This window comes from Crocodylus siamensis, chromosome 9, assembly GCF_052110815.1.
Source record: "Crocodylus siamensis isolate JL-2025a chromosome 9, ASM5211081v1, whole genome shotgun sequence".
NCBI lineage: Eukaryota > Metazoa > Chordata > Crocodylia > Crocodylidae > Crocodylus > Crocodylus siamensis.
In genome coordinates this window covers 3703901-3717758 of record NC_143403.1, presented here as the reverse complement: position 1 = coordinate 3717758, position 13858 = coordinate 3703901, and the positions used below count along the sequence as shown (strand labels likewise).

At 46.6% G+C, this 13858-nt stretch overlaps 1 protein-coding gene across 1 annotated transcript; it reads left to right on the top strand.

Annotated features, from left to right (window-relative positions):
• Positions 1-8026: 8026 nt before the first annotated feature.
• MAP1LC3B (microtubule associated protein 1 light chain 3 beta) lies at positions 8027-13506 on the top strand. Its single transcript, XM_090062221.1, has 4 exons — positions 8027-8174; positions 10268-10323; positions 11933-12039; positions 13014-13506. Exons 1-4 carry the CDS (start codon positions 8135-8137, stop codon positions 13186-13188), a joined length of 378 nt encoding a protein of 125 aa, XP_089918347.1. The 5' UTR covers positions 8027-8134; the 3' UTR covers positions 13189-13506.
• Positions 13507-13858: the final 352 nt, after the last annotated feature.

Sequence of the window (13858 nt, the reverse complement as noted above, 5' to 3'; positions counted from 1 at the left end):
GAGTCGATGGCGTTTATGGTCACCCCTACGTTTCCTTGGATCAGTCATTTAGCCTCTTGACCTGCATAAAGTACAAGGATGATGTGTGGGAAGAGGTTGCAACTAAAGATATAATATGCTCTGTCAGTGCTAAGAGCCTTACATGGATGCCAAAGAGGTTTGAAGCATCCAGTCTCTCATCACGCAAGATAGGAGTAACCCCCTGTCAAATCACTCCAAGATCCAGAAGGCAGCTTGATGGGGCTTCTCGTGTTGTCTGCTTAGAAGTAGGCAACTCAAACAGATGGTACTGATGCTGCCAAAAGGCAGAGAGAGAGTTTGGAGGGCAGGCCAGGAAAAGCAAGGTAGTGGAAAGAGTTGGGGACAGAGAGACGGGAATCAGGACCTTTATACTGAATTCTCATTCAGCATCTCCTCTGGGGATGCAACTTTTCTGGGGTCATATTATAAAACTGCGGTGTTCTCTACTATGTTACTGAGGCCCACTACCTGAAAGCTATCAGCCTTAGTTTTGTTGGTAAGGGTGAGAATAAATAGTAAGTATTATTCTCCTACATTGCTTATGTGCTTTCTCATATTACCAAACATCCAAATACCCCTCATTTTAAAAAATACTACAGTCATTCCTTGGTAACTTCCCTGACTCTTCAGCATCACTGTTCAAGATGACAAACCTGGAGCCTGGAGTCAGTAGCCAAATGCTACTGATAGATATACTGAAAATGGAGAGACTTTTCCATTTCTCTCCTGCAGTTAAGGACCCAATATAGCTTCCACTGAAGTCAATTAAAGTCTTTTCACTGACCCAAAAGTGTTTGGATTAAGCCCAAATGTGGTGTCCTTATCTCCTGCAACTGTTTATCCCTTACCAGGCTCTGAGAAAAGCTATGCTAATGGATGGCGTATCTAGCCAATTATAACCTGAACAGCTATGACAGAATTATTTATCTGCTACTTGGCAAGAGGAAGAGGACTGTTGCAAGCCAGGCAGAGACAGATGAACCAATCTTTGTAAGCCTTGCTCTCTACCCCGAGCATAACAACACGTTCTGTGGTGTAAGCCTGCAGTGCAATTTTTGCTTTGTAATAAGTGTCCTTTGAGGAGAGATTATTTAGAGAACAGCTGTTTAGGGCTTCTTATTCCAGGCTAGGAGTACATTGTCAAGGATTGTACGGTTCCACCCCTTTTTATTTCCATTCCAGATATTCCTTGTCTCCTTTTTGACTCTAGGAGGGAGTTTTTCTCCCTGTGATTTAGTAATTCCCACCTTCTACCACCCTAGCTGGGATCTGACTTCATCACATACTGCAGGATCAGCTACTTGGTACGCTAACAGGAGACCTTCGAGGAAAGTCCAGGGTGCTGCAAAATATACTGTGGATGACTCAGGATGTAGCTGGTTTCTCTTTACGTCAGTGCTGAAACCCATGCCAGAACATGGTGCAAAGGGGTGCTGTACTCAATAGAGGTCTAGTGAGACCTAAGACTGATTGACCACCTGTGGTCCTGGTGACTTGCAATCATTAAAGACTCTGTGGCAATTTAGCAGTCAAAAAGGTTGTTATTCCCGGTGTCTTGGACAGGTTCCAGCCTGGGTAATTATTTTCTGACAGTCCAAGTCCTCTGGCAGGCGGAGTTCGGAGAAGGAGCATCATCCAGTGGTTAGATCATGAGATAGGGAGTCAGGTGCTCTGAGTTTTATTACTATAACTGGCTCTGCTGCTGAGTAACAGTTGTGTAATCTTGGGCAAGTGGTTAAAGCTCCCCGTGTTTCAGTCTGTAAAATGAGGAGGATGTTTACCGAAATCACAGGCGCTCTTGAGACTTTAATTAATATTTGTAAAGCCCACAGATATCCTCACATTCAGTGTATGCTAAAAACAGTTGAAAATATTTATTATATCACTCAGTATTATGCCACCAAATCCACATTATACAAAGTACAGTCCTTGCAAAGAGACTGTGGATCTTTTGTCAGGAAAGGTGCTATAGACATTTAAATTATTGACGCCCTCCATTAAATGACCTGCCATGTGTCCACCAAAAGAAAACAACACCTTTCTCTCCAAGAATGGTATTGAAGCCAAGAAATCTCCACAAGCACCATCATCACTAGCTGTGTTCATTAATATGCAAGGTATGAGCAGTGTTTGTCCCCCCTAACACTTACTGAAAAGGCAGTAAGGAGACATGCAAAACATTTGTTTTTGTTACATTCCTCACAAAAGGACTTCCCTTTTATTGTGCTGTTGATTTGCTTTGTTCTTCAATGGATAAATGCTGACGCAGCGGTACCAGGTAGTGTTTTCCAAGATGTTCCAACTCTAGAGAATTTTCTTCACAGGACTACAGCAATTTGGAAGCAACCACAGGAACTAAAACAGTGCTTCAAGCCATGGGTCGCAACCCAAAACTGGTGCGCAAGAATGTATGAAAGGATCATGAACAAACTTTAAAAATGGATTCTCCTTTAAAGTAGAAAAATGTGGGAACCTGGGGCTTTCCCTTTGCAGGCTGGCAAAGTTGCATTTTGCCAGGAGCTGCTTGGGGCCCTCGCTGCCCCACACACTGGGGGCAAATGGGTCAGGAGCACTGGGTGGAGACTAGCCATCGATGATGATTACAAATGGGTCCTAGTACAAGAAAAGTTAGCAATTACTGATCTAAAATCCTCAGCAGAGCCGTTTCAAATGGTCACAACGGCTGGCTAATTCTCGATTCTTTCCCACAACAACTTACATAACTTGGAGAATGGCTGCACCCTTGTATTCAGTCCTTTCAAGACCAAAACTTCGTTGATTGATGTCACAGGTCTGATCAATAGAAAAAAATTAGATGATCTGGGTGCACTCTGAGAACTTCTTTTGTTATCCTCCTTCCTCTGTTCGCAATCAAGTTAATAGAGCTTTTATTCTACATCTCTTTGGGGAAAAGGGTTGCAATTTGCCACCACAATTCTTCTGAATGAGGACACTGGTTAGACAACTAGCCCCACTACTGTGATCCTGATTATAGAGCAAGATTCTCATAATACAGATGCCTTTTCTTCCTTTTATGGAATTTTGCCTTTAAAGCTGCTTCACAATTTTCTCTTGATGCCTGTGTTGAATTAAATGCTGATGGTAAATGCTGACTGAACAATTCTAGGACTAAAGACTACTATTTGCTACAAAAAAAGTGCAGCACTAACTACCAAGCAAATTTATATGTCCAAAGAGAAGACCTTTAAAGCATGTTTTTTATCAGAGACACTTGAGATGGATTGGTAACTCTGATTGTGCAAGTCATTCAACCTGCTGGTAATTAGCTGAGATGAGACCTGGATTGAGTCCTGGGAGGTGGGCTGAGTCCTTAGGTGAGTGCCTTAAGAGACCTGCGTAGGTTAAAAGGAGTTACCCACCACTGTTTCCCATTTAGGGCTTCCCAGCAGTAGATTGTAGGTAACTAGTTTTTAAACAGTGACTATAGCTCACATGCTAAGGATACTGAGTATGAAAAAGGCTTCTGTAGTGGCTAACGATGGTGAGCTAGTCTTAATTGAAAACATAGTAAACTGTTCTGGAGGCTGGCAGCCCAAAACATGACGATAAGAAGCGTGTGATGAGGGATTTGTTTAGGGGGAAGGTTGTTCTTGGCTTGTAGTGGAGCATGGGTGGTGTGAAAACAGGCTTATTTTCTAGTAGTCAAAGCTGGCTTGGAAGGTTGGGTGAAATTAGGAAGTTGCTATGCGAAAGGATGAGGGGAGGTGAGAAAAAAGCTCTTTCTCTTGAAGGCCTTGAGTTGCTGCAGAAAAATGCTGTTTATAGGGAACACTGGAGTCAAATATCTGCCGAGAGTCCTGTGGAAGCTGCAGTCTGGGTTTAAAGAAGCCTGTTTCTCTTCATTAATGTGGATAAGGAATCCCTAGGGGAAAGGTATAGACAGTCCTGACAGATGGCTGGTTAATTAATGGCAGGGGGAGGTGGTTGTTCTTAGCTGTTCTAGACTCTCTTTAGCTCAAATTTATTATTGCTCAAAGGGACCATGATGGAAAGCATGAGACCCAGTTTTCCCCAAGAGCAGTTTCTAAGAGACATTGGGGAAAGAATTCCTTTTATTAATGAGTCCTGCTATCCTACAACAGGCAAGTGAAAGTCTGTATTTTCCTATTTCAGTATTGTTTTTCTTTGCCTCTTTGCTTCCTGTAGCTTCTAAAGCTCTTGATTTATGGACTCCGTATAGGAATCAAAGCTAATAGATGACGCTTCTTGTAGGCCTGCATGTTTCTGTGGACTACAGCAGAATATTTAAGTCTTGGCACAGAATACTCTGAATGTGGGGCTCTGTATCCCTGCACAGAGCTGACTTTTTAACAGCAAACACCTGCTTTAGGATCTAACAATAGCCAAATCTATGGTTTGTTCTATTTCAGTCTTTGTGACTACTGTAGCTTGTAAGATGGGGCACAAGCAGAAGAGTCAGAGCTGCTATTTATTCCCAGCACTGCAGCTGACTAGCTTTGTGACCTTTTTTTGCCAATTCATCCTGCTTCTGTTTACCTATCTGTTAAATGGGGACAACTATACCCTTGGGTGTAAAGTTTTTTGTGAGGCATATTAAAAGTAGTCTGAGCAAGATCTTCAAAAGAGATCACCATTCAGTCTCCTAAATCAAGTAGTCAAATTTTCTAATCTGTTCTGCATTGTTGCTCTGAAGCCTGGGCTTGAAGGACAGTAACATCTGATAGATAATTTGTGGACAAAAGCACAAAATTCACTTTCTGTTGCCTATCTGTACTTAAAAATATCAGACAAAGAAAAATAGTGAGGCTTTTTAGGATAGTATCTAAGGAGGCTTTGTTTGGCTTGAAAATGGAGGCACTTTTGAAAGGCCTGACTTTGAGGTACCAACTCTCTCTCATTAATTAATTTAAAATGAAGTACAGCCTGTTTTATAAACTAACTCAAACTTTGAGGTCCCTTTTAAAAAAGATTCCCCTCATCATTCATTGGATAAACAGACCAAAGAATAGATGTAGTTTGTTTTTTGTCCCATAGTCTGTTTCTAATATCATCAACCCCCTTGCTGATAACCAGCCAACTTTGTTCCACCTCCAGTTTTTGGCTATTGGTAGCATGGAAGCATTCATAGACCTCCAGGCTATTTCCCTTAGCAGTCCTATTTGGAGTGATCTCATCTTATAATTGTAGAGCTACCAGAAATACTTGGCCTTGAGTCATAAGGTGCCTGCTGAGCCTTCACTGCAGAATGTGAATGTGGCATCTTTATAATTTGAAATCTTAGTTTCATCCTGAAACCTAACCATGAAACAGATAATCCCCAGTTCACCAGCCAGTTACACAATAGGGCTTCCTAATGCACTGAAACAGGGTTCATCTAGCTAAGCATGTTGCTGGATGCAGTTCCCTGTGCTCTGACTGGTTGTGGAAGCAACTCCAACTCATGCCCCATCAAGACAAGGTCTGTCCCTTGTTTAAAAGACAAACACAGTGCTAAGAACATGACTGTGAAGAAAGGAACGTAGGGATGGTTGGACCTGAGTCAAACTTCCTCCTGTGTAACAGCATTGGCTTGTACCATAAGGCAGGTTTAAAGAAGAAACAATTGAATATTTTCAATGCAGAGGCCAGTTTTTGTTTTGTTTTTTGTTTTTTTTACAGGAAAAACAAAGTAAACTTGGGTTGCAATTGAAATGGCTCCATTGCACATCTAACAAGGTCTTGGTCAACTGATGTGGTGTGGTTGCAGGTTTTTGCAATGAAGATTTATCTAGTTTGGGTTGCCTCACTGGATCTAAATAACATGCATTCATAGCACAGATGTGTAATATATGATGTTTCATAGTTACAATTCCCTGGAGTTGATTGCACCTGCAAAGTACTAATTCACTGAATTTTCTTATACTTAAATTACTGCCAGATGTTAGTTTCCTATCCCTTCTTTTCCCATCTCCTTGACAAACTAGGCTATTTTTTGTACATGGTGTATTTTAATAGAAACAGGCAAAATATATAATAAGTACTCCATGGTTAATATTCAGGTTATTAAGAGTCAATCAATGATACATTCCTATTCTTTAGCTTGTGGGATAAAAATTCCCTTGGAGCTAAAACCTTCTTGATTCACTTCCAGCCTGAATGAGAATGTATTTTGGAAGATTAAGCAAAAACGCCCCAGCTGTTTTGTGGTGGTAGTGCAGGGGAGAAAATAAACACTCAGTTACAAACCAAGGAAAATACATCTCTTCCTCTGTGCAGCTTTGGTAGGTGCTGTTCCCCTTAAAAAGCTGATAACTTGCAATTGAAAGCATACACATACTAAAATTAAGGTGGTGCCTTGAAATAGTATAGGGACAAATCCCAGCCAGCTAGGCCTGAATGTGGGTTTGCTGCTGAACTACTATGGAGAATGTAAGACCCCTATTTTCTCCAGCAGACCCTCACTGGTTTTAATTAAACCAGTTCAAAAGCACCCTTTGCTCCCTTACGCAGAACTGCTAGCCAGATCTGGCTTCAAGCTTCAGCCTTTTAGGATGAGATGTGATAAGTGGAGGAGCAGGTGGCTACAAGAAGACAGGAATGGGATGTGAAGCAAGTTCTTTAGTTGCATATATACAGTTCTCTTCTAGACTGCAAAACAAACTGAAGTTATGTTGAGGTAATGTTGTATACAATAGCATTTATTTAATACACTTATTTAATAAATAAATAAATAATAGTATTTCTTTTCCATGTTTGCAGTAGTGAAATGTGAATGACTGCATCTTAGCTGATGTGTGGGGGAGAGCTGGGGGGCTGATCAGGAACATGTATTGCTAGATGGAAGATTTTTAATCATTTTAAAGAGGTTTTTTTTGTAACTGGAGGTTGTAATACAGCCATATCATTTGGACATGGCTCAGAGGGGAACAAGCGATACAGGAGGGAAGCAAGTAGTGCAAATCTACACTCATGCTAGACTCGACTTGTAGGCTTGACTGATTGAATGAACCATGCTGCAGTAGTGCCATGATGATTAACAAGAAATATGGCATATTAATGTAGGCAGGTCTGAGTTTTTGTTTGTTTTTTCTGTCAATACCGTGTAACTTAATTCTGTTCTAGGGGATCCAGTTCCAACACTTGTCGAACCCAATGCAGCAGGGCTCTGCCAGCGTAGACCCTGGGGGACAATACTACGTGCAAGGGGCAGCGGTCAATGTGGGGAGCTTGTACACGGGTTGGGAGTGCTTAGGGGTAACACGGCAGTGCTACTGTAGGGCAATGGGGTTGGAGCAGGGTGCCAGCGTGAAGGGAATGATGTGGGGGGAGATATGACCAACAGTGCCTCTGGAAAATCCTCCGTGTGAAATGGGTTCAGGAGGATGCTGGCATTTGTGCAACCAACGTCGGTGATCCTCAAGCACCAACTTCACCGGAGTGCTCTCCTCCCGTTCGTTATGACTGAAGGCTGCGGTGGCCAACAAGGACTCACTGAAGGCATGTCGCTCAAGAAAATGGCTGCTGACATCAAAAGCTGGTGGCCGACTGCTTCCAATGGCGCTGCCACCTCAACCCAGCGGCAGGACAGCCTGTTTCGAGGCAAAGCATCTTGGAGAAGGAGGGGAATCCCAGCTGGCTGCCTGCTCCGCTCCACGGGCGGCTCTGAAGTCCCCTTGGGCCCCGTGTGTGTGGTGAAGGCTGTCCTTGACGCGCGGGATGACTGCCCTCGCTGTGAGGGGACGGCCATCGCAGAGGACAGTCTGGTTGTCCTGTACAGACGTGAAGGTGTAGGCTTTTGCGTCACAGAGGACAACCGGACTGTCCCCCGCGACGGAGCCTTCGACGTGGCGCAGCGAGGGGGCTGCTACGGCGGTGTCTCGCGTGGCGTGAGGGGGATCCCACAGAGGAGCCATTCCCGGGGGAAGGGCGGGGCCACACTCAAGATGGCGCCACGGAATGTGGGGCATGCGCAAGCGCCACACTCAAGATTGCACCAGGGCGGCGCACGCGCAACCGCCACACCCAAGATGGCGCCGGGGGCGGGGCGGCCCGCCCCTATGACGCAGGCGGGAGGCGGCGGAGCGGGCCCGGGAGCTGCAGACAGCGCGGAGCCGCCGCCGCCGCCGTCACTATCGTCGCCAGCGCCAGCGCCATGCCCTCCGAGAAGAGCTTCAAGCAGCGCCGCTCCTTTGGTGAGGTGCACCCCCGCTTTGTGTTATTGGGGGGCACCCCCTTTTTGGTCAGGGCACCCCCTTTTTAGAGAGGGGGCACCCCCTCCTGGAGGTGGGGGAGGGGCAGTAGCACCCCCCTTTCGGTGGGGACACCCCGCCTTGTGGGGGGGGGGGTCCCGTGCCCCCCCCCAGCCTCTGCCCTGCATGGGATTTCTCACTCCTGCCCCCAACCCCCCCCCCCCCGCTTGGTGGGGCCGGGCCCGGGCCCGTGGGGATGCATCGGGGAGCGGGGTTGACCCGCCCCAAGTGTCGGATCCTCCCTCCGCAAAGTCACGGGTGGAAGGCATCGGTCCCGTTGCCCCCCACCACCACCGTCCCTTCTCCCCGCGGGTCGGGTCCGGCCGGGTCCCTTGCCGTCGCTGTAGCCAGGGAGGAAAAAAACCCGTCCCCAAATGAAGCTGGCGAATCTGGTCTGTCGTTTCCTGGGGCTGTCTCCACAGTAGCGTCACCCCCCAGCCACGAAAAACGGCTGCCGCGCCTCCCATCGGCAACCTCGGCCGTGGGTATTAAGTTCACGGCAGAGAGCAGCTGAGCGACTGCAGCTGCAACGAGCCCGTCTCTGCAACGGGATGAAGCTGGCGTCAGTCGTCCGCGAGGAGGTTTCTCTCTCCCGTCTTGTGCGGCTCGGTGGATGCTTCCTGTGTGCAAACGCATCCTTTTTCCCAGTTGAAAAGGAAGTTTAGCCAAAACAGTTTGCTTGGTTGTGCTGTTTTGGTTTTTCCCTGCACTGCCCCCCCTCCTAGCCTCAAATCTCTCTTCCCCCGGTTCTGGTGACTTCAGTCATCGAGGATATTGCTCGCTGGTAATACTTCTCTGCCCTCAGAAGCCATAATGATAGGTGTTAAGAATTTGTCCGTTTATAAGAAATTTAGAAAGTCATGCGGGCATTTAGGATGGCAAGCTGATGGGAACAGTATACAGGCCTTCAAGAGGTTTGGGGGAAAATCATCAATGGAAAGCCTGTTCATTACAACCCTCCTTTTTTGTTTTTGTTTCATCCTTGCTCGGGTGAGACTAATTGTGTTTGAGGGTCATGTGTCGGATGTGCTGTGGGTCCTTTCTAGGCATGTGAAAGCTTTTGTGTGGCTGGTAACGTGTGAGCTCTTGGCATGGACTGGAGAGGGGGAGCGAGACGCTGCTTTGAACGGCAGGCTAGCAGCACCTTTGTGTATGAGTAACGGGTTCGGACTGATGGGTGCCGATAGTGGCTTTTTTTCCTGTTCCTGATCAGTTCGATAAATGCAGCTTCCACGTCATGCTGCAGTACTAAATCTCCCTCCTGGGGAAGGTGCTTGGAGATGAAGACAGCCCAGCAAGCGTCAACCAGGAGACGAATTTTAGGCTTCTGGAGCCAGCTATACCTGGCGTAAGCACGTTGAACTGATTTCCAGGCAGCTGCATCTGTTCACACCAGGTCCGACTACACTGCCAAAGCAGGGTTATGTTGGTGCCATTATGACTTCCCTCTGAAAGGAAAATGGGAAGTCTTGCTAACTGCTCAGGGCAAAGGCTGTAAAGGAAGCTTCCCGGCAGCAGCATCGGTGTTTGGAAGCATGCAGAGTTCAATCAAGACAGAAAAAAACTGTACCTGTTTAACACTAGACTGCTGGGTGTAAGCTGAGCCTGGCCTGTTTTGGTTAGCCCTCTCTCCCACGCAGGTCTAGCCAACGACTTCCTCTTCGGGCACGTGGTGTCATACCTAAACAAATAGGCAGGTGGAGATGAGAATTTGACGTGACACAGCAAATCTGCATGAGTCAATGTTGCCTGCTTAGCAGACAGGCGATGGGACTGTGTCCGCTAACCTCTTGCAGTTGCCTTGCTGATTGAAGAACACTTCTGTCCCTCCCAGGAGAGTTTGGGTTTCTTACTGCTTTGATGGACTTGTCTTTCCCGTTTTTACTAATGCTTTTCATTCTGCTGTTTCAACAGGAAGATGCAGATGCCTGGCAAGGCAGTCAAAGCCAAATAAACATGCATACTTTTATATTGCAGGACAAAAGCCATCTAGTATGTATCTGGGCATTTTAAATAAACTCTTTTTTCTTCTACAGAGCAAAGAGTAGAAGATGTACGACTGATTCGAGATCAGCACCCAACAAAAATACCAGTAAGTACAGCTGTTGTCACTTAACTTCCAGGCCTTGCTTCCATCCCACAGTGAGAGAGCAAGTGAGCCAGGAATGAATCAGCTGGGTCTCCAGGATTGAGGGTTGTCCTTTTAGGGTGACTTGGATCTGTGGAGTCTGAGACTTGTTTCCCAAGCCCAGGGGCTGGAAGGTGGCAGCTCCTCCCTGGATGCAACGTGAGCTGCTGGGGTATGGCCATGTTGCTGTGTGTGACTTCCAGCAAAGCTGCACCTCCAAGGATCCAGTGCCAGCCCAAAGTCTTGCTTTTCAGAGCTCATACTAGAATGAGTCTCATGGCCTTGATAGAGAGGTATGACGATGCTTCCACGGGGAGCAGGACCTGGAAGGATAGGCACTCGTTCGTGCTTTGGTTTGAGTTCTGTGTAAGGACCTGTGCTGAGGAAATGTACCTAAGAGAAGACGTGTGTGGAGCCTGTGGAAGTGCCACTACCCTGCTGGATTGTTAGCTACCCTGTTTGGGGTGGGCTACACAAGGGGTTGACACCTGTTGTCAGCTCCAGTCCTTTCAGCCTCTCCTTGTCTGATTTGCTGTTTAGTCAGGGCCACCCTGTTTGTCTGGACTATCCTCTGTCTTCAGGTTTTGCCCCCTGCCACCTCTGCCATGCTGGTTGTTGTAGCGGCGGTGGGGGCATTGATGTATTTATAGCTGCCTTGTCCTCTGGACTTCCTCAGGGGCAGGTTGCCTGGGGCTTGCTGATGCTGCCAGGGACTGGTGAATTAGGAGTCCCTGTTCTTGTCACGGTTGCTGCAGTCTGAGCTTATCTCTGCAAATGCGAGGATAAAACAAAGCTTGAAATCCGAAAGAAACTGTTCCAGAGGGAGCGATGCCGTGCTGCTAATAAGACTGTGCTTAATTGGTCGGTCTCTGCATGACAGTTGCCTGCCTCCCTTATTTCCCATGGGTTGCGCTTGCTTTATGGCCTCTTACTGAGGGGTGGGAGGTGCCTTGCTGCTTTGCAGACAGAAGCAATAATGTGATCAAAAAACTCAGTGCTGGAAGCTGATTATCATCAGTGAAAGCCACTGCAAGCGGCTCTTGCCTAAGTTGCAAGAAAGCTCATTGCCAAACCTGGGGTTGCACTCTCCACTCAAAAGAAAAATGGAAACTGAATGTGCCTGAGCTGGCCGTCAGCAACATTAACTTCCCTCTGACCAAAATAATGCTGTTCTTTCCCGTTTGGGCAAGGTCCCCTTTGCAACAGCTTTTTTAGCCAGATCCATGTTTAAGCTGGCTCCAGAGGAGACAATGTTGTATAGACAGTGGTATATGTCCAATATTGGAACCATGCTGTAAAACTCTGCTGATGGTGGGTCTAAAATCCCTGGTTGTCTCTTCATTTTGTCCAGTACAGCTTTTGACCAGAGGTGTGTGCGCATGCAGGTGAGCCCTGGAGGTGCTGCCACACCTAAAACAAAGCAAGATTGCAAGTGGTTATAACCGCTCAGAGTCTGACCTTTGTTGCTCTTGCATGCTTTTAAACTGCAAGTGATGCAAGGGTGGGAATCCCCTTGGAGCTGCTTGCACCTGCTTCCAGTGCATCATTGAAACTGAATTTTTCTTTTTTCCAGGTCATTATTGAAAGGTACAAAGGGGAGAAGCAGCTTCCAGTTCTGGATAAAACCAAGTTCCTGGTACCGGATCATGTTAACATGAGTGAGCTGATAAAGATCATCAGGTAGTATGTTAACATGTGCCAGATCCAAATTGCAGTCTCATTCACTAGTTTGCTAGTGGGTGAATGTGTTGGGTGACCCTCTAAATCAGGGCTCTCCAACTTCTAAGTGGCCTTGTCATCCCTGCTTCCAGATCATATGTTGCTCCATGTGGTGGGCACCCTAGGCATTTATAGACATGCTCTGGGAAGCAGGGGTAGGGCGCTTTAATTGGCACAGCTCTACACCATGTGTACACCACTGCCTTTCTGTACATACCAAAACCTTGCCGTGGTGCAGTAACATCCCCTGAGCTCACATATGGATGTTATGTAGAATAGGCCTTTTGTTCCCTGTGTGCCTAAAACTTCAGCTAAAGCTAGGTACAAGCTAGCTGCTGTGTAGGGCAGAAGCCAGGCTGCCTTAGATTTGTACCTCTGCAGAAATATGGTAATGATGCAGTTTCCATCGTGTCCCATCTTCCCCAGCCAGTGGGTGAGGGGAATGCTTCACTCCAAAACCCAAGGTCTCAAGAAAATAAACATGTGCTTTCCTCCCTGTCTTCCTACTTGAGGTCTTGCAACAAGGCCACCATCCCCTTGCAGAAGATGATTTGGTGCTTACAGGGTCAGAGGCAGGGCCCGTCCCATCCGGGCTGCCCAAGAAAATAAGCTGCTCCTCAGAGCACTTGGCTTCTCAGGCATGTGTAAACCATGTAAAAAGTCATGGCTTTGTCCTTCATGCTGTTGTCAGTCTGGCTTTTCCTGTCCCCTGTTTGGGGCATGTGCAGATAGAGAACTGGAAGCCTGAGATTAGAACAGGCTAACTCCATAGAAATGGCTTGCCTTTCCTGGGATTCTTACACCCTAGATTAAGTGTTAAAGAAAATTATTCCTCATGGAGGTTTGCAGTGCATCCTGCCTTGGGGAGCCTTTCTTACCTTCTCCTGGCACCCCTGCGATTGGCATCTGTAATGCATCTCTCTTTCCTGTAACAGACGGCGCTTGCAGCTGAACTCGAACCAAGCTTTCTTCCTGCTGGTGAACGGACACAGCATGGTGAGTGTCTCAACGCCCATCTCGGAGGTGTATGAGAGCGAAAAGGATGAGGATGGATTCCTTTACATGGTCTACGCCTCTCAGGAAACCTTTGGAGTACACTCGGCTGTGTAAGGCTTCTAGCCCAGGATTTTGGTTTGACCCTCGCCCCAGGAAAACGAAAGGGATGTCACTCTGCCCTCAGTACCATAGTGTAGTCTTGCTTTAGCAGGTGTTCTCATCTTGCCTTGCCTTGTTTGTGGATATTAAAGAGACGAGTGCCAGTACAGACAGGCAGATCCTGCTTTGAAAACCTGCTGTAATATTTAACACAGGCACACTTAAGTTTCTGGACTCTGAATGGAACCATACCTTGCATATGTAAATAGCCAATAAAAGGGACACTCAGCTGGCCTTTGTAATAAAGGAATTGGCACCTTTTCATGTAGTGAACCCATGTGTTTCAGTGTGACATCTTTGTGGCAAATCCCTCACAATTCCTTTAAAAAAAAAAAAAAATCAATCCAGCTTGTCAAGGAAAGGGTTTGTTGTTTTGTGTTTGGTTTTGTTTTGTTTTTTTGTTCCATGGGAGAGCAAAGACAGGGACTATCCTAAACTTCTGGGTCAAGCTATGGAGTCGCTCTGCTTCGGTGTTTACACTGTGTTGCAGCACATGGTTGGGAGGGAAGTTTATCATCTTTCTTGGTACCACCACTGTATAAGGAGGTGCCAGATAGTAGTATTCCCATCGAACACCCCAGCTTTCCTCTAGTTTTAGGAAGTGCATATGTTAAGGTTCTTAGGC